The sequence below is a fragment of the Eutrigla gurnardus genome, assembly GCF_963514095.1.
Source record: "Eutrigla gurnardus genome assembly, chromosome: 8".
NCBI classification, from domain to species: domain Eukaryota; kingdom Metazoa; phylum Chordata; class Actinopteri; order Perciformes; family Triglidae; genus Eutrigla; species Eutrigla gurnardus.
This window is the reverse complement of record NC_139922.1, coordinates 5,567,392-5,588,140: the sequence shown is the minus strand read 5'-3', so window position 1 is coordinate 5,588,140 and position 20,749 is coordinate 5,567,392. Positions and strand designations below refer to the sequence as shown.

Below are 20,749 nucleotides of genomic sequence, written 5' to 3'. Positions count from 1 at the left end.
GTGCAAGTCGGTGAGTGCACGTCGACGACGCGATTTAGCAGCACTGTGTGTTTGTCTATTAACAGAAATACAGGTATTTAGCCTCTCCTACTCACAGTTACCTGTTTATAGAAAGTAAACTTGTGAGAAATATTCAGTTATTAAAAACACATTTAGCTGCTCCAGAGTTCCATCGTGATGTCGAGCTGCTGCTGTCACTTTGAGAGCTGGAATGTGAGTGGGAGGCAGAGGATGGATAAAGAAGTCAGATGTTTTAATATGTAAGAGGATGTTAGAAAGAAAGGTTTTATTGAGCAGACAGAAACACATGATCACATATGATCTACAAACAACATTCACACATCCTGATATAATACTAGGCATGTTTGAAACCAATGAAAGGCAACTGAATGTCGTGATTACAATTTAAATTAAGTGGAGAAACTGGTTCCATTTTCTCACCTGAAACCACAAGGCCTTGCTCATTCCTCTGATGATTCAATTCACTGTTCTCGTATATAGGAGAAACGTAATTATGGCAATTAAAAAACTGTTTGCCATTCCTCACATCCTTGACGGTTGCATGGCTCTAATGTGAGAGGAGCTTCATGGGTGGAGTGAAGCTGTAATTCCCCCAACTTTACAAAGATGCCGGACTTATGGCACTGTCATGTGTCACAGTGTATGAGGATCAGAGGAGCGTCTGACATTTCTTACCACAGAACGTCATTGTCCAATACTTTACTTCCCTGTTCTTTACACACACACACACACACACACACACACACACACACACACACACACACACACACACACACACACACACACAGAGAGAGACAGCTTCATTCACCTTCGTCATTTCTGCTCCAATCAGAAAAACATGGCAGTAAATTCTTTCTTTAGTGTCACACTGTTTGGAAAGCCCAACATACAAATAAGGAGGATTTAGCCGAACACAGGAAACTGTTAATATGATGGTGAGATTATTATATTCAGAGGGAAACATTAAGTGCAAACCATCAATGCAGCGTTACACACATAAGTCATGTTGGGTTATGTATTAAGATTTACTATAACAGCACTAATATTCATATTTAGCCCAAGGCAGAAATGGTGTTATATATCCCGCTGTACAATGGTATAATGCAGCTTTTTATCACTGACATGCATAGCCAGACCAAACAGCGCTGTAGCCGTCACTGCCAGGAAGAAGACAAGTCGTAGAGGCTTTCTGGAAACCTGTCAGCGGAGAGTCCGTGGTCCGCTCTCTACTGGGTATTCACCAGCGCTCCAGCTCCCTGACCGTACCCAAATCCCTTGGGACCAAAGTTTTTGCCATAGCAGCCTGTTGAAAATGTCAAAGTATCAATAACATTCCATTCGGTTAACCAGAGAAAAAGCATTGGGTTTAGGGTGTTTTTGTGTCTTTATCCCTCCTGTTGTTTTTAAATGTGCTATACAAATACAAATGGACTTGATTTGACTTGTATGCATTACAATTTTATATCCACCACTTTATTGACACACTACCCTGTGCACTAAAACCTTGCAATTTGGGTCAGTTCATTAGCTTATACGAGTACTGAGAAACCGGAATATGGAATATCATGTCATCTGCCCTCCAACAGGCCAATTCTTTGTGCAGACTCCTCTGTCATCGTTGCCAGAGTTCTTCACCTGCAACCCCACACGTTGGCCACGAAGACCCCAAGTCTCCTTCATGAACCCCCTGAGAGCTCGCTATGGGGGAACCTCCAAGTATAGTGACTCTGCCTGCACCTGGCTCCTGTTGTTCTCCCAAGAGCTTCACAAGGGCTCCGGCATGGGGGGGCCGTGGGTGCTGAAGCTCCTCGGGGCCTGCTGAGCATGCAGCAGTGGCAGCCAGACCACGGCTGACTCTTCCATTGGTTGGGCTAGCTATCTGGGTGGACCTCTGCATCCAGTGTCGCTGTATTGCTGGACTCTCGTGGACAGCTATTGCAGTTCTCACGATTGTTGGTTCCGTGTGATCGTGTTGAGTCACACTCACAGTATGTAGAGCTACCACATATTTGGCAACGAGCTGACTTATTTCCTTCCCACACCTGATTCCATCAACTCAGTGAATTTCCGACAGGCCGTCATTTCTGGTTATCAGTGTGGAGAATCGAAAAGCTAAAACGATGTGCGGAAATAATGGAATTGATTTTTGCTCTGGGCAGTTATTAGCATTCTGTATGGAAAGTAGACCTCATTAGGATTACAAAACCTTGCAAAACGAGTACGTTTGAGGAGCTTTGAGCTCTGAGAAACGGTGCACTCTGTAGCTCGTAGATCCACCATATTCTGTTATATATGCTATATATATATGATGTGCTGAATTCACCAGCTTTGCATTTCACATCACAAACACTGCAGCGAGCGATGTCTGTGTGTTTGGGATGCGACGGTTTCTGCTGGTTCTGATTCCCTCAGATGACTGAGCGTGCAGCCAAAAAAAGGGGAAATTGGATTTAATCACCACACGGGATACTAGAACATGAACTTAACGAGCACCCTGCAAGACTGGTGTATTCTCCCCATGAGACGTGAGGCAGAGCTAGTCTAGGTCCATTAGGTAAGTTAGCGGAGAATGTCTCAACTGTTATAGACTAATATGACTCCATTGAAGAACGTGGGATGTGTGCCAACATCTCTACCCGAGGCCAAAGTCCTGAAAATGACCACAGGTGACATTATTATCACACTATGAATGGGATTTTTTTTATAGAAATCCTCATACATTTCTAACAGATTAATCTTCATATTAAGAGAAATACTTTTTGTTTTACACTTTGTCTAAAAAATGATGGTGATCACAATGTTTACAATGACCATGTAGTGTAAATGTAACAATTCTGGTTTGATGTCCTGTTTTTTTGCTGTATTGAATGGAAAATTATAAATACAAAATACAAACACGGGACTTTTTTAAAAGAAAGAAAACAAACATTTCATTCGTCTGTAAATGGTGCTTGGACCCAAATCTGCTGTTGCTTACAGGCTCTTTGTATATGTTTTCTTGCATTAGCTGAGGTGGAAGGCGTCCTCTCAAAGTCCATGTTAAGGACATTACCGTCGCAGGTCGTCAAATATCCCCATGTCTGTTGATGGTTTGAGACATTTGACCAAGAATGTGTAATACAAAAAGTATTTCTCTTAATTTGAAGATGAATCTAGTAGAAATGTATGAGGATATCTATAAAGGAAAAACCTGGGATCATTTTCAGGACTTTGGCCTGGGTAGAGATTTTGGCACACATCCCACGTTGTTCAATGGGGTCATATTAGTCTATAACAGTTGAGATATTCCCCTCTAAATGAAGCACATACAAATCTTACCTAGGACCTGTACTAAGAAGAGCGCGTCAATGATTCAGTCAGTCTGGTTTGTGGAATGCTGAGGGGGCCATCTGCTGTATTCTTGTGTTCATTACACCTCAGTCACTAACAAAGCAAGTTATTTTAGACTTCCTGACAAATGCAGCCTGAATGGATCAACACAGGTTATCCTGCCTCTATCATGAGATTACTATGCAATTACAATACAGTAAAAAAACATCATATTATTGGCCGCAACTTCAATGCCCCTTGACTAAAAATGCACAGTGAACCTGATCATGCATGTTAAATGTAAGTTAGAGCACGGTCAACAGGATACATGTGTATTGAATCATTCCTGTGCGGTTCTAAATACAGGCTTTCTGTACAGGAAGTGAAGTTTTACCTTTGCAGTAGATTTCTCCATCCTTATCAGCCAGTGTGGTTGACTCAAGGCTCTTCCCACATGTTGCACAGGTGAAACACCCAGACTTATGCCATGCCTGGAGATAAATAGCAGATCTATGTTTAAAAGGGACGTACTATTTTACAAACATGTGTGTGTGTCTGTGTGTGTGTGTGTGTGTGTGTGTGTTTTCCTTACATTCCCAGCTCCAATCACTTTCTCAGCAGCGTAGACAGACTTGCCACAGCGAGGGCACTTTTCTGAACCTCCAAACTTCTGAGCCAGCCTGGATGGGTTTGGGTTGCTGCTAGAACGATGGGGAGCAGGTCTGACCGAGACAGAGACAAACAGTGGATAATGGGCCTTTAGCTGGAGAAGTGTGTGTGTGTGTGTGTGTGTGTGTGTGTGTGTGTGTGTGTGTGTGTGTGTGTGTGTGTGTGTGTGTGTGTGTGTGTGTGTGTGTGTGTTACTCACTCTTCATGTGTAATACCCAGAGACTCTCCCTTGTCCATGCTGAGTGTCCCTGCTCCCTGGCCGTAACCGTAACCCTTTGGCCCGTACTTCTTGCCGTAGCACGCCTTGCAGTAGATTTCATCCATGTGAACGGTTACATTGGTGCTGTCCAAGTTCTTCCCACACACTACTGCAAAAACAGACACATTCACATGCACAGACTCAAACACAAATGTTTATTAGTCTTATGCATGTGCAGATGTTTTGGAGCACATTCATCTATATACGGCTCTTAACGGTTTCCTTTTATGCAACAGTTCTATTGAAGAAGCATGTTCTCATCTAAATGCCATCACAGGAATGTTCAATTACAACACAGGGACACAAATAAGTCTCAGAACTCCATGAACCTCATATGTTTCAAGTAGAAGCAGAGAAATATGTCTTTCCTGATTTATATCAATTTATATCAACATTCCTTTTGATCATATTCTTTTTTTTTACACTTATGTATGATTTTCTTGATAGGAAAAATACCCTTTTTTCTTAAATCCAACTTTAACAGTTAATGTAAAGGTTTGGCCTCTGAGAACACTTATTTCAAATTTCATACGGGGATATCTGTCATAGAAAAAATGACTGTCGAGGGCATCACAGTATTGCCGTCATCAACTGCGAGGAACCTGGGTGTAATCCTCGATGACCAACTATCCTGCACCCCCAACATCACTGCTGTGGCCCGATCCTGCAGATTTGCCCTCTACAACATCCGCAGGATTCGGACCCTCCTCACAAAGGACGCAACGCAACTCTTGGTCCAAGCACTGGTCATCTCCCGCCTTGACTACTGCAACTCTCTCCTGGCCGGACTCCCGGCCTCTGCGATTAAACCATTGCAGCGTATCCAGAACGCTGCAGCACGTCTTATCTTCAATCTACCCAAATTCTCCCATGTGACCCCCCTCCTCCGTGACCTCCACTGGCTCCCTGTTGCAGCACGCATCCAATTCAAGACGATGACACTGGCCTTCAGGGCAATCAATGGAACGGCACCCATCTACCTTCAAACACTGGTCAAACCTCATGCCCTGAAGCGAGCACTTGGCTCCTCTACTTCAGCTGGCCGGCTGGTACCACCATCGCTGAAATCAAACAAATGTCGCTCAGCAAAGTCCAGACTCTTCTCTGTTCTGGCGCCTCAGTGGTGGAACGAACTCCCGACCAATGTCAGGACAGCAGAGTAATTTGCCATTTTCCGAAAAAGGCTCAAGACTCACCTGTTCAGACTTCACTAGCATGACCCCCCCCCCCCCCCCCCCCCCAAAAAAAAAAAAAAAAAACCTTACCTATAGCACTCTGATCATAGCACTGTTGCTCTTGAACTACTACTTTACTCAGATGAGGACCTAACACTTGTTCTACTTTTGGCTCTTACTTTATCGGCAATGATTCGTTGTGGTTTCCTTGTTTCCTTCTTTTGACAAATGTACTTATTGTAAGTCGCTTTGGACAAAAGCATCTGCTAAATGACCTAAATGTAAATGTAAATGTAACATATGCTGATAAGCATCCCCCAGAATCCCCTCTTTTTAAGCAACCATGCATAACCCTTTAACAGCATTGATTTCATGCTACGTATGCTACCTACACATTTTTCTTTGAGAATAGATGATCAAAAATGTTGATTATGTCACAAGTTCAGTGGTTTCCATGGTGACAAGTAGAAGAAGTTTACTCACTGCACAGGAAGCATGACTTATGGAAGCTCCGCCCATCACAGTGTACCTCTTCTGCAAAGTAAACTGTCTTGTGACAGCAGCCACACTTGTTTCCTCCTCCTAATGGCATCCTTTACTGCAGCACGGACACACACGCACACACACACACACACACACACACACACACACACACACACACACACACACACACACACACACACACAAAACAGATTATGATTTGTCCAGAATCTGTCAATATTACAAGTTATAGCACCATGACAAACCCAGACGCAGTCATTTACATTTCAGAGATAACTAACAGTGAATAAGATGATAGAACAGAGTTAAGATCTGTGACCGTGGCTAAAATCATATATTTGTCCAAGGCATGAAATGAAAATGCTCTTTTCTTGACCTGGTTCATGCAGCCTGTATATATTTTGTGTAGAAGTAGGCCTTACATACAAAAATGGATCAACTAATTCCTTTACACAGCCATCAAGCTAACACATTTCCAAGAGTTTCTGCTCTAAAAAAATGATCCAACTTCCAGATTGGGTTGCCTGTAATTTTGGCTTTGTAAAGCCAGGCCCATAGACTGTAATTTCACTCCTGCCAGTTCTCTGTGGCTTCTGTAAAAGACCAGCAAGCCAGCAAAACATACAAAAAGAATTCCCCCCTTTTTTATAAACCAACTAGATACGATGGTTGCACTCTCTTGAAAACTGTTGACATCCATTGCAGAATTAACGTGAAGATGTGAGTTTCTTTGTGTTTTAAAGTTGGTGGAATGGGAAAGACCCCAGCATTCTGCTGGTTTCTGTGTTTCCCAGCTCCAGTCTCATGTATCCGCAGCCACATTCCTGACCATGTAAACCCTCCCACCTCCCTGCCTGGACTCACACCAGTTCCTAGTGTTCAGAAGATGAAGCTGAGCTCTCAGGGTAGAGGATGGAGGCTTTACGCCATTTCCTGTCACCTTTGGACACACTTCCTGTTTGTGTGTGCCAAATTATCTCTCTCCCTTTCTTTAAAAGTAAACAACAACACCCCAAAATGAAATGTTACTTCTTGACTGTGGACACCAGAATGGTACCTAATGTGAATATGAGCTCATTGTGGGATATTAAAATCATATCTCAGAGTGAAGTAATGGGTGGAGACGTTTGTGTGTGGCTACTGCAGATCTGTGACTTTCACTTCATTGAAAGGGCAGAATGTTTCCGTCTGTTTCAGTCTGTTTCAGTCAGTTTCAGTCTGTTTCAGTCTGTTTCAGTCTGTTTCAGGCGACCAGCCAAAGGCCAGACGATGAAATCTGAAGAGAAAATAATTGACCGTGAAAAAAAAAGGTGGTTTCTGGGATGAAATTGGAATGGATGGCGAACATCATCCCCCCTGGTGATGTATACAGTAAACATATGTGTTAGTGTTACTAATAAATCATGTAATATTAAATTTATTTGAATTTCACGCATTAGATTACTTGACATTGTCGATCACGTACCATGTAAAAGCTAATAAATAGATGATAATCCAATAAAAAATAGGTCACAAACTGAAGCACAACAACAGAAGTCTGAACTGTTTCAGGGAAACAGCTACAGCAGAAGTAGGATGTGAAACATAGAGGAAAGCCTTGATTATTAATGTTCTGCTGTAGAAATCATATTGTTGTTCTGAAACAGCCAATATGACATAAACAGCCAGCTGACATTTTAAATGTTGTTTTAAGTAAAGGTTCCCAGTTTGTGAATTCTATAGACAGTAAAATCAGAAATGCTAGGAATATATTTGTACCAGGCATTGGTAGAAAAGTATCCTATTTTAGAGCTTTCCTGCAGCCGAACTAGGAAAACATGACTGGAAGTGGTAAGACCGACGTCTCAAATATCTCTAACGCTTTCATGTCGTTTAACAGGCAAGACAATCAATCAGGAGCAGAAAAAACAAAGATGGTGGAGAAGGTGACATGATTTGAAGATGATTCAACTCCCAGTCCCGGGACAAAGTACATAAACAAGGCGAGAATGAAAAGTAGCCTATTCAATTAAATCAAATATGAAGATTCATACAGACACGGGTTGCTCTGCCACCTCAGGATTGACTATCGATAGACTCAAGTAGTACAGACACTTGAGTTAAAAAAGGACAGTTTCAACTTATTTACTCAAGTAAAATTGAAAATGTACAAGCTCTGAAATAGTACTCAAAGTACAAATTAAAAAGTATCCGTATGAAGGACATTTCTAACTGGCTGCGTTTTCTGCAAGGCTAACTGGACAGATCTTTGTTACTGGTTGAGTTAGTATTCGTACTTTGTTACTTCCCACCTACAGAGGGGAACACATAGAGAGGCAGGACAAGGTAGTAAGTAATAAACACACTAACATCTTATCATGCTATACGTTTTTTGTAAAACTTGGGCTCTTTTTTGAGAAAGACAAGGTTTATGATTGCTGGTCTTTCAGACTCAAGACTTCTTTTCAACCTATACATGGTTTCTGGTTTGAATTCTCTCCATGAATAATCCGGGTGTTTGCTAAATGATTTGCACAATATTCTTGAAGATGAATTCTGGTACATGTAGATAACAGTGTTTCTGCAGGTTTAGACATGTGGAGCCGTTGCACAGGAAGAGAGAAACAACTTCATCAAGTAAATGAGATTGCCTGTGACCTTTGTGTGATTTAGGATGAGATTATTATAGATTATAGGAGCTCCCTATTCCATTCTCTTCTATTCTTTACTATTCTATCAACTTCTGCACTTTGTTGCCACCACCAGAGAGTATAAAGTTTGTTTTCATGCTGTATTTGGTTTGCTTTATCACTAGTGTTCCGCATTGTGTTACTGTTTGCACGCTTTGATACACTCTGCACACTTGAATAGCTCTTCAAACACAGGAGTCTACTCTGGCCTGACTGAATGGACCATCATGCACCAACACAAACAGTAGTAAATGACAATGATGCAAACAGAAAGCGTGAGCAGGCTGTAGTTTATCAACAACACTCACCTGCGTTTAGCCGCGCTGTCAGTCAGTGTTGATGTGCAGGTTGAAATGTGACTCTCCGATCGGGGAAATGCAGCACTGGGTGTGTTCAGGAAGTCAGCGGTGGAAAGATGGTGGAGGAGTTGCACTTATAGTTTGCAGGAGAAAAGAAGCTACTAACCTGATTGTATGACTTTATCGAGGTGATACAAATAGACAGAGTTGTTGGTGCTTCACTTCTTTTCCACTGTTCCAGATGTGTTCCAAGGGAGGGGCTTCTGCTGCCGCTGCTGTTTCAGTCTGGAAGTTATGGCGTGTTGAGCAGAGAGAGAGAGAGAGAGAGAGAGAGAGAGAGAGAGGGAGAGAGAGGGAGAGGGAGAGAGAGAGAGAGAGAGAGAGAGAGAGAGAGAGAGAGAGAGAGAGAGAGAGAGAGAGAGAGGTGAATGGGGCGTAGACGATTACAAACTAATCATGCAACATTTAACATTTAAAGCTCTGACAATTTCAAAGGCATATTACAGGACAATCAACTGGTTGCCAGCTCAGGGTGAACTGGGTGAACTGGGTGAACTCCATGTTGTTGAAGCAGTTTTATGGCTTCAAAGTTTTCTGTCTTAGTTAAAGCATCATGCCAGTCCTGAAATTGCATGGTGAGGGACGACATACCTGCATATGTCACCAAGGGGCGTTGTCGGAGTAGAAACAGCAGAAACAGTTGCACTCAAAACTCAACACGGACACAAGTCAACACATTAACTGCAGCTGACCTTAGCACGCCTGCAGCCGGCGACTAAACAATCTAACTTAAAAGATACTCACCGGTGGAAACATGAATCTGGATTGAAAGTGGGTCATATATGTAGTCGAAGTGTAAAAAACATTTTGGTGCCTTCTTGACCGAGAAAAGGCAGACAATTACTTTTTACAACTCCCACAATGCACTGCTCTGCAGGCCACTCCCTCATCCAGCGCGGAGCGGTCCAGTTCTGCTCACACCCCAAGTCTGAAGTGAGGTCCCACCACTGGTCTGTAACAGGTCTGTAGTCTCAGTGGGTCCCACCACTGGTCTGTAACAGGTCTGTAGTCTCAGTGGGTCCCACCACTGGTCTGTAATAGGTCTGTAGTCTCAGTGGGTCCCACCACTGGTCTGTAACAGGTCTGTAGTCTCAGTGGGTCCCACCACTGGTCTGTAACAGGTCTGTAGTCTCAGTGGGTCCCACCACTGGTCTGTAACAGGTCTGTAGTCTGAGTGGGTCCCACCACTGGTCTGTAACAGGTCTGTAGTCTAAGTGGGTGCTGCCCCCTGTAGGCGGGTTTAGGACATGAGGAACCCCCTCTAACCAAAGAGCCTCCGATGATGCAACATGATGATATTTGCATCATCGGAGGCTCTTTTAAGAATAGAAATACGGAGATCTGTCTCTGGGGAAAATGGGGGACTGATGCGCGACCATTAGAAAATACTACCGGGTTTCTAACGACACAAAGCTTAATGCAAATGGTGAAGTATTCCTTTAACTCCTGTGAAGTGAAGTGAAGCATCGCCAACTTCATCAACATCTTGAGGTGATTAATTGGCTCGTTGGAGATAGTATGAAACCAGTATTGTGAATTGCAGACTATTCTCGGGGTGATATCACAGTATAGTACAGCGGTGTGAACACAGTGGTCTTAATGCCACAATAACATAACAGGAAGGAAAACACGTGCTTCCTCTGGATAACAGCGTTGCTCTGGCGACTGACTGACAGGCTGCAGTTTGGAGAGACGGTTTGAGTTCAGATGGATTTCATTTCTTGTGGCATTTAACAAAATCATTTTTACAAAAGAAACATCCTACTATGTATATTGTTGCAAATGAATAATATGTATTATTTTACCATGCTCCAATAAAAAAACAGGAAATGCTTTAAACTTTGTCGGCTCATATATTTCAATTTATATTAACTATGAAATACTGCCTCATGAATGAACTACCATCCGAGTGTCATTTGTTTCATCATAAGATCGTCCACATCAAATATCTTAAGATATGAGCACAACACTTTAGTCTTGTCGATGGTTTGCAACATTTAACTCAAAACTAGCTTACCCATGTCATGTGATCTGCAATTAAGCACACTGACACATGGTCCATCCATATACCTAGTCACCTGGTTTCCTTCTATTCTGTTTCATTTTATGAGCCAATAAATTACACTTGATTTTTTTTTATGAAGGTAACATTTAACTGTTAATTAGTTTGAAGAGTCAAATGTAAAATCAGATGTAAATAGGATGCAATCTGAATGTAACTTTATCCTAGTACTTTATCACCACGACCTTAAATTACCTTTAGCTCACTTGGCATCATTTTTGTGCCACATAAGTGAGCATTCAGTGGGACTCTCACAAGCACAACAGAGGAGAGTGATTGGTGTCTGCTACCATCATGTGGTCATTGTGGGTACTGAACATTAGTACAAAAGCTCAAAGGCCTACATACAAGTCAGTGTATATGAAACTAATTTTAGTTAATGAGTTCATGGTTTGACCTGAAAAACCGATGCATAATAACCTATACATATCTAATGTAACTGGTTATTTTAAGTATATTCTCAAATGGTTCACAATTAATACACGGCTACGACTAAAAGCAGCCAACAAATCACAACAAACCCTCTCGCGTGCAAAGCGTCTGAGAAATGAGGCAGAGATTGAGCTAGTGTGTAGGCAGGGTTGAGCATGCACAGGACACATTTTTGTTTGTGCAGGTTTTTTATTATTATTAAAAAAAAAGTTTCCTGTTATTCCAAGATAATTATCTTGTTAGTTCAGGAAAACAGAGCAGGGTTTTTTTCTGAAGTGAATGCAATACCCATCTGAAGCTGCTGTCTGCACACTCCAATATACAACTACGTTTCCAGGAGTGGTGGTTATGTCTTGAAAAGTAGTGTCTTGGATCACTTGCAGGACTTTGTTTATACCCCAAAAAGAATGAAAAAAAATCCTTAAGCACTTCAGTGTTATTATATTTTTTGTTCGTATTTTTTTTGTCTTCAATATTTACACATATTTTATTCAGTGTTTTTCAGAAGGAACCATTTCAAAGTTTAATAGTATTGCAGCATTTTTTTGTTTTTTTAAATCAATGGTTCAATACATCATGTTGAAGTGAAGTGCAGTTCCCCTGCCTGTCATCAAGTAATCAGGTCTATAAGAAAGTGCTCAAACATCCAGTCCCACCGGATCGTCGTGCTCTACGTGGTTTAGCCGTACCATTAGACACTCTTCTCTTTGTTTCTCATCTAATCTATAGATAGTGTGTTTGCCTGCCAGCAGTTTCCCAAAACCTGTTCTCCCTGTCTTCAGGATTGCCTTCCTGCCATCCAACCTCCAGTAGTTTAAAGATGGCCTAGAGGTAGGGTGCTGCCCAAGAATAAAAGTAGTCCTTCTTTCATTTAGTGCAACATGTGGAAGAAGTGAGGATTTCTGAAATGTTTGTCACTGCCGGTAACTAAAGGAGCAAGTGTGCTCAATCATGTAGAAGAAGGCTCTGTGCATGCAGGTACAGGCCCAAACCCAGAGTTAAAGTCATCACTGCATTGGTAATGACCCGTCAATCACAAAGCAAACCCTGCTATATTGTCTATTAGACTCTAATGGACCATAATGTACTAAATGAACATCATGCTGTAATGAAGACTTGAAACTAGTGATTGAGAACATAAACTCATGTTTACAATGATAACTGACATAATAAATCAAATGAGAAGCAATTTTCTCATAAACTTCAATGCAATCAGACTTCTTTTTGTATCCACCTTGAGTCGCCCCCTGATGGTCAGTAGAAAAATTGCAACTTTAAGGCACTTCGGGACCGCCTTCACTTCAAAACCGGTGCCGCCTGCCCTTCGCTCCCAAAACAGTAGGCGCCTGACTCTCATCAAGCCTGACACGTCACGCTATTTACCTCTTCTTCTAATGCCTCCGGGCTTCAGCTGGGCCTCACTCTGATTTCATTTGTGTGAATTTCCCTCAGGCAGAAACACACACTTACAGAAAATGGGCATAAAGGACTCGATGATTTGACAGTAGAACTAAACCCTCATGGAGTTTGTGGGAACATGTCTCAACGTCTCTGAGAGACTGAAATGCTTTCTGGAAAGCCAGCATCCATCATCTGACAAAGATTGTATTGGTTTTAAATTAGTTTGCAAACTGGCTACTAATGAAACAATGTGATCGTTGACTTTGTCTCAACTTCAGTCTCACATCTCAAGTTGATAATCAAATTGGAAACAGCCAACAGGAAGTCTTGGTCCACATTTCTGCTGCATCAATGTCATCATTTCCCTTAATAAACCACCAGACAGTGTTGTAGGAGTAAAATGATAAATGCTTCTAAGAGAAAAAAAATCACTCCAGTTGAGTCATTTCTCGTTTCCAGTGAGATCAGAGTTTAATAAGAAATGCTACTACATGTTGAAAGTCTTGCTGTTGAAATGTTTCAAACACTAGACAGACAAATGTTGAGCATCTTTTATTAAATATATTTTTTTAATTATTTTAAATAAACTGTTTTGTGCAAAATATTCCCTTTTCAGTTCCTCAAATGTGATTTTGTCTTCCATGAACTGAATATCTCCTGGTCAGGTGAACCAAGACATTTAAATATGCTTGTGATTGGAATGTTTGAGGATTTTCTAATATTTTATAGCCAATCATGAAAACAATGAGCAGATTAATCAATAGTGACAACAGTTTCAGCCTATTTGATTTTTAAAGGTACATGCTTCTACTTCCACTCGCAACACATCTGTGGGTGATATCACTCCCCAGCAGACTTCATCAGGACAGAACATCCGTTTGGGTTTTCTTGTCATGTCTCGTGTCTCCCTGTTAATCATAGATCTTGCACTCTTAACACCAAAACAAAAAAGAAGCTGATGTCTTCATTTATCGACAGCACACCCACGTTAATGCTTCCCATGCTGCCAAAGGTCAATCAGAACCACTACCACATGTTGATTGTGAGCATAGCACTGGAGTGTTCAAGCAGCCATCCTGGTGTCACAGCAGCCATCGTCACTTTTGTGGGCGACCTGGTGAAGTCAGAGCGGAGGATTAGAACGGCTGGGAAACTGAGCCACCACCCAAACCATCCATGCTGCCTCCAAGGAGAAATGGGAAAATACAGACATGCTGAGGAGAACCTGTGATTGGGGCACCGCAGGGTGTGGCAGGTCAGCAGTGAAGAGCCAAAGCCAAAGATTTCTTGTTAATTTAATTTAGTGATTCAATATAAAACATCATGAAAAGGCAGAGGGAAAAGGAAAAGTAGATAAAGACTTCTGGCAAAGTGAGAGCACAGTCCACGCTGAGCAGAGACTGACATTTGGTCTGCAGAACCACCTTCTCTAAGCACCCGGCAGGTCAACGCCTCCTTGTAGACAGACCTTATGGACTTTTAGCACCACCTTAATACACCCCATGCTAGCTTAGGCTTCTGTCATCTGCTGTTGGGTTGATCCATGACAACCATGTCACTTAAAGGAAGAATTTCTACAACTTGTTTTATTTTTCATAGCTCTGGACAGGCTGGAAAACCCAAGCAGTGTGGTGATCAGACTGGTTGGTCTGAATGTGACCTGGAATAAGGCTACCTCCCTCCTGCACAGGAAAACTGTGTGTGCACAACAGTTTGCTGTTCACCTTAGTTTTTACCTCCAAACCAGTTGGCCAATCTGAATGTTTGTTTACAGTCTGTCTGACCTGCTTTGCTGGACCTACAGTACTTCTCACCACAAGTTACTACCAGTGGTGACTACTGATATTACAACAACCAGGACTACAGATATTCAATTCATTTTACAGGACCATACCAATGCCGGGGCTCATTTACTAAACATCCTCCCCCACTCCTTCTTCTGTTACTTCAGTTTGAAAATCAACTCAATGCTGCTCTTATTTTCTAAGTTGAAGGTAAGCTGTGGGAAAACAAACAAAGGTTCTGTCTACATTCAGCGTTTCTCAACAAAATACACACGTTTTTTTCCTTCCTTATAACATGTTGGATCAGGGATGTGTTGCATCATCCGCTTCCTCCTGCATGTGCATTAGAAAAAAAACAACATTGATCCATAACGCTACCAGTATCTCTAAATGTAGGTGAAAACTCAATCTGTGATGTCGCACACCTTAATGGGCAATATACAGGAACTTTAACAAAAATAAAAGCAGACAGTTTTATGAAATTGAATGGATTAGCCAACTCAAACTAGAGTGAATTATGAAATTAATGAAAACTAATGGCTTCCTTGAAGAAAGACAAAAACACATCTAAAAACCTAGTACACTCTAACTTAAGTACATGTGACTTATTATAAATGTAAAAACACCGGTATGGTCCCTTAAGATTGAAATATGAACACAGTAAAACAATAACAACTTAAAAAAAACACATTGTACTTGTTTTTCTTCCATTGCAATCAACAGATGCTTTACATTCCACAATGGCGAGTGCAGTCGAAAAGGTGGTGCTGAAATTATGACATAAACCAAATGGTAACTTGAAAATTGTAATTTAAAGGTCTTGAATGAGGGCTACTATTCTACGGGTGCTTCTGCCGAGTTCAGATTTTTCATGGCACACAATCTCTTAGAGGTAACAGCTGCAGGAAAAACAGGAATCGCCTTTAGTGAGAGGGGGAAAGGGGAAGTGTGTAAGGCTACGATGCCAATCCACTCCAAACACGTACCACGTGAGATGGGAAAATAAAGTTCACTCAGAGAAGGTGAAAATCAAAACTGAGAAACCAACCCACAGGGATAGAGAGAGAGGAAATCTTTGTCACGACAAGCACAAGTAAAAAAAAAAAGGAGCAGAGCAGATCAGTTTGCAGTTTTTTTCCTTTCCAGTTAGGTTCTATTACGGGTGTTTATACCTTGCTCCTGAAGAGGGGCTTAGCGCCAGGGCCACAGTACTCGTTGTAGATGAGCTTGAAGAGGAAAAGGTGGAAGAGTGTTATGAGCGAGGCCACGCTGAACCAGAAGAGGAAGGGCAGGCCTGGGTACCTGTTGGCCATGTGCTCCTCGTGGGCCAGGATGGCCTTGACGTGCAGGGTGTGGCGGAGATCCTGCAGGTGGCGCAGGTCTGTGGAGATGTACAGGAGGGGCGTAATGGGCTGAGTCACCATCACAGGGAAGGTATGACCTTTGATCTCTGATGTCAGCTCCACAGGCTCGTTGAGACAGCCGGCCTCGCAGGCGTACAGCTTCACCGGTTTCTCCTGCTGCTTCACCGACACGTGAAGAAAAGGCTTCCCCTCGGCGTCCAGCAGCACTGCCAGGTTGATAAGGTCCTGGTTGTAGTGGATCCCTCTCAGGGCGTAGCTGTTGTGCAGCACGTCCGGATCCGCCTGGAACTGAAGGTGGTTCTCAGTAAATTGAAGGCCGCCGAAGCTGAGCACCATGCCCTGCATGGCTCCTTGGGCTCCGGCAGCCACTAGCACCTTGCAGCCCCTCTTTTGCAGAGTCAGAGTCCACAGCGTGACCAGCTGCAGGATCTGGGCCGCACTGCTCACCCGCTCGGGCCACAGGTTCTCTGCATGCATGGTGGCATGGCCGCTGAAGCAGTGGTCGGCGTATTTGAGGCTGGATTCCAGACGAGTGTGCTCCTCGCCACTCAGCCTGCGATCCAGGAGTGGAGCCATGGAGGAGGACAGGATGTAGTAGAGAGTGGTGTTCACCGTGCGGCTCGATGGTGTGTGGGAGTCTGTGATTTTCCTCATTTCAACACCTGAATGAACAAAGAAGCAGAAGCACAACCTCACAAAGAACATCAAATATTATTCTTGACAAAAACTCAAAGTCCACTTGCTATCTTAACAATAATTACAACCATGATTACTTTATTTCTGTTTTTCACATTTCAAAGACATTTTGCCTCCTTTTCCATCCGTGCATGGCTCTTATATTTAGTACGTGTGCTTATATTTTTGATAGATAAATGTTCAAAACAAGGTTGGGATTAATATAGTATGCAACACGGAGCCGCTCTGTGGTAGGGGTGAGTCAGAAGTAACACTTCCACTGTGCCCCTTATCACAGTAGTAAGGATTTTATCGCAGATTTCTCTAAAAACACTCAATTGATTTCTTTAATCTGTATAATCTTAAATATGATCACAAGTGACATGAAAAATCTGTGTAGCTCGCTATTACGGTGGAGAAGTGAAAAATAGAGCCTGGTTTTAAAAATATAGGACACAAAAATACATTTTTAAAAATGTATTTATCCTTTTATTATGCAGAGAGACCTTATGATTAATGATCGTCTCATTTAAGATTATTATTTAAGGATGTTGACTAAAAAAAAAAAAAAATGTCAACATTTTAAGTGATTCCAGTGTTTTAGTGTCATTTCAAAGTTTTACATTTTCAAATTGTCTCATCAATCAACATTGAAAATCAACATTGTGGGTTGAACTGTACATTTTGGCACAGAGAAACCTCAGAGACGGCTGACATGAGGCTTTCACAGGCAGACATATTAATCGGGAGTTCCGGGGACAGGTAGACATAATTGCAAACCCATCAAATGTTAGCTAACCACAAAGTCATTGACTCGCTCTGAGTGAGAAGTGATGCCTTAATTGCTGTTAATAACATTGCAAGATGAGTGCTTAATTTTGTTTAAGAGGCTTTTTATATTTTCCACAGAGTGAGGGAAGGGATGAGCTTATAGGAGACAGAAATGGAGAATGCAATAGTGAAAGCAAACATGAAGAAGGTAATAAAGAAAATTTGAACCAATTAAAATGATTAATTAAAAGATAAGAGGAGGAAATGAAAGTGTGACTGATTTAAAAGCAGCCCAGGAGTCAGCTGATGGAAAAGACATGTAGAAAACTGTTAATTAACTGCTTTTAAACATTTGAAGCAATCTGAAGGGAAGCCAAAATGACAAGATTCAAAGCACAAGAGTGAACCTGCTATAAAATGACTGATATCTTCACCACAATACAGCAACTAACAACCACTTCATTTTTGATGGCCTCTCAGTGTTAGAATTGAGCCACTTTTAATACATTTTTAAGTGAGGGCCATGTAACATTTGACTTCTTCTTTCTTTCTCTCTCTCTCTTTTTTTTTTTTTTTAGAAAATATGAGCAACGATTGTCACTGATTTAGTCACTCTGTGGAAAAGCAGAAAACTAAGGTGATGAACACGTTATCGGAGTACACACATGTCTGGTTTTGTCCTAATTAGCTCATGGCAGAAGATTTCCAGGGCACACAAACTAGTCCAAGAACTCGACCAAAAACCTACATCTTTACTAAACTGTGCAATGATTACAACCAACCTACGTCCTGACACAACACATGAGCAAGCATCATCTGCCATAAAAATCCCTTCAGATTGTAGATCTACAACAGCATTTCGCAATATGTGCATTGGTTTAAGTTATATCACTGCCTTCAATATCAGTATTACTTTTCAGTAAGTATTTGAATTTAGCCGGTTTAAATGTTTTCAGCATAGCGTTTGACCCCTAAAAGCACACCTCGGTACATTGGTATGGCCGAGCCAATTCAATGCCTTCTGTCTTTCGATGGCATTGTGGACTATTTCACATTGTTGTATGCACCTCCTTAGATTTAAGGATTTATATTTTGATTACATGTATGTGATTTGTAGTAAAATGCCTCTTAAAGCCCAGTTTGCTCCTATAAAACGCAGAGCCAGTTGTCACCACCCACCTGAAATGAAGAGGTCCATCCAGGCCTGCTGGTGATCTACAACCAGTTCGTCCACATTGGCCCTCAGCAGCTCCCCCAGCTCCTTTTTGGCTCCCTCTCTGAGGGTGCTGAAGGTCTCCTCCAGCTTGGAGGGCTCGATGGGCTCTGAGGTCCACACCACTGACAGGATGTTGTCTATGTACTCTAGTTTAGCAGGGACCTGTAACCTGCTGTTCAGCTTCTTGGTGACCACCACCACCAGCACCATCCGGTTATTCTCCACGGGCACTCTGCCGGAGGAGAGAACTATCTCTCTGTCCTCTAGTTTTTCCACACTGGTGGAGAACTTACTACCAAATGAGGGGTTGTCATAGGAAACGTCCAAGGAGACAGCCTTGTCAGACGGGTTGTTGATGTGGATTCGCTGGAGATAGATGTTAGGTCTGCTTCTGTGCGCGATAAACTCCTCTCTGATGGTGACGCAGTCCCGGGCTGACTGCAGAGCGGCTGGTGAAGCGCAGCGGACCGACAGCACGGCTCCTTTCCGGAACCACAGCATGCTAGCCTGAGCCTCTGCGCGTTTCCCCTCGAGATGGACACCGACTCTCGGCGAGTATTCAGTCTGGTGGACCGGAGCCGAGCCGGGCAGCGAAGACGACGCTACCCACAGCTTGTTGGAGTCAATGTCAATAAGAATATGGCCGTTACCTGATACAAAAGGTGTGTCTAGCTGTTCCTGAGGTGTGCTGTATATCCCCTCTCCTCGGTCTACGAGAGACTTCCACCTGTGGATTTCAGCCAGTAGACACTGTCCCGCCGCCCCGCCGGGCATGACCGAGCCGCTGAAGAACCTCCACCTGCGCTCTGCTCCCAGGTACCAGTAGAAGATGATGAAGAGCAGCAGTCCTATAAGCAGTCTCCTCGCCCAGCTGCTTGACAACAAGCCGGGCAGCCCCTTTAGTCTCTGCTGCAGCCACATTGTGTTAAATGATGGAAGCCCAGCTACGAGTCAGCGTCGAAAAACGGCACCCAGGGTGCTAGGACTGAAGAATTCTAATATGTCACATCTAATTTGTTTCGCAGTCAAAACAAGTTGCTTCCCAGGGTGAATGCTGACAAACTGGTCTCTCTATCGTCTTGCTACGTTAGCCTAGCTAGGCAGCTAGCGCTAAGAACGAAAACTATTGGAAATGTGATATTGTCTCTGGCATCGTGGTTGTAGTCATATCCTTCAGCTGGTGGTGTGTGACAATCATCAAAGTGTCGAATCTCTGGTCATTTCGGGTTTTTGTTGTTTGTCTTCAGGGTTAAAAACATCACCTGACTTAACAAATAACTCTGCAGCCAACAGGGAGACTTCTGGTTTGTCACAACTGCCGTAAAGCAGAGCGACACGGCAGCGACCGGAAATGTCGCAAAAATCAGTGACTCGTATGTATGTATGTATGTATGTATGTATGTATGTATGTATGTATGTATGTATGTATGTATGTATGTTTGTATGTATGTATGTATTTAAATATATTTGGCAGGAAACGGAGAATGTTTAAAACAATGTAGTTTAAATGTGTATTCAAATACATTGTTTAGCACTGTCTATAATAATAATAATAACACTTTTGTTCCATTTTTGGAGACTAGCCATTCCAATATATCCAAAGAAATAGACACGTTATATATAACCCTAATACAATTACATACTACGTCTTTAGTTCAGCCAAGTAACACAATGTATTTGCTTTTTGTTAACATTTCATAGCCGCACAAAAGTTTTTTCAGATTGATTAAACTTTGTTCGTTTAATGTATAATCTGGACACCAGGATATCCTGATATACTCAGCTGCCTGCCGGTTTATTATGCACACATAGGTTAAACTACTACCTCATTTATATGACACACATTTACATTTCACAATGACTTAATGAAAACAAACACACTGGGTGGAATACAGGCTACGTGCAAGTGCTCATGTCTCCAGGACAGCTGGCTCATCGTTTTGAAACAGCTTTTCTCGTCCCATTTTCGGAAGGGGGCGTTGCGGACGGATACAAACACATGAGACTACTGTAACGTAGGAAAAGAGGGAGACCTGGGGGGGAGGAGGGGGGAGGGGGCACAGACAGTGGGGGAGAGAGAGA

General features: G+C 42.4%; 2 protein-coding genes across 2 annotated transcripts; both read right to left on the bottom strand.

The window, feature by feature from the left end:
* Positions 1-271: 271 nt before the first annotated feature.
* Positions 272-9,204, bottom strand: LOC311016618 (cysteine and glycine-rich protein 1-like). Its single transcript, XM_084014432.1, has 6 exons — positions 8,906-9,204; positions 5,917-6,026; positions 4,199-4,367; positions 3,923-4,052; positions 3,725-3,821; positions 272-1,324 (listed from the first exon to the last, which is right to left on the bottom strand). Exons 2-6 carry the CDS (start codon positions 6,023-6,025, stop codon positions 1,248-1,250), a joined length of 582 nt encoding a protein of 193 aa, XP_083870558.1. The 5' UTR covers position 6,026; positions 8,906-9,204; the 3' UTR covers positions 272-1,247.
* A 2,981-nt stretch (positions 9,205-12,185) lies between these two features.
* Positions 12,186-19,959, bottom strand: kiaa2013 (KIAA2013 ortholog). The gene is made up of 3 exons (XM_084015911.1): positions 18,631-19,959; positions 15,814-16,667; positions 12,186-13,971 (listed from the first exon to the last, which is right to left on the bottom strand). Exons 1-3 carry the CDS (start codon positions 19,586-19,588, stop codon positions 13,921-13,923), a joined length of 1,863 nt encoding a protein of 620 aa, XP_083872037.1. The 5' UTR covers positions 19,589-19,959; the 3' UTR covers positions 12,186-13,920.
* Between the last annotated feature and the right edge of the window lie 790 nt (positions 19,960-20,749).

Coding starts and splice junctions, on each gene's coding strand:
- LOC311016618 (XM_084014432.1), bottom strand. CDS start 6,025: ATGCCATTAGGAGGAGGAAACAAGTGTGGCTGCTGTCACAAGACAGTT. Junction 4,053..4,198: donor CTGGGTATTACACATGAAGA/GTGAGTAACACA, acceptor TGTCTCGGTCAG/ACCTGCTCCCCATCGTTCTA. Junction 1,325..3,724: donor TGGAGAAATCTACTGCAAAG/GTAAAACTTCAC, acceptor CATTTTCAACAG/GCTGCTATGGCAAAAACTTT.
- kiaa2013 (XM_084015911.1), bottom strand. CDS start 19,588: ATGTGGCTGCAGCAGAGACTAAAGGGGCTGCCCGGCTTGTTGTCAAGC. Junction 16,668..18,630: donor GATGGACCTCTTCATTTCAG/GTGGGTGGTGAC, acceptor TTGTTCATTCAG/GTGTTGAAATGAGGAAAATC. Junction 13,972..15,813: donor AGCCCCTCTTCAGGAGCAAG/GTATAAACACCC, acceptor TGACTTCACCAG/GTCGCCCACAAAAGTGACGA.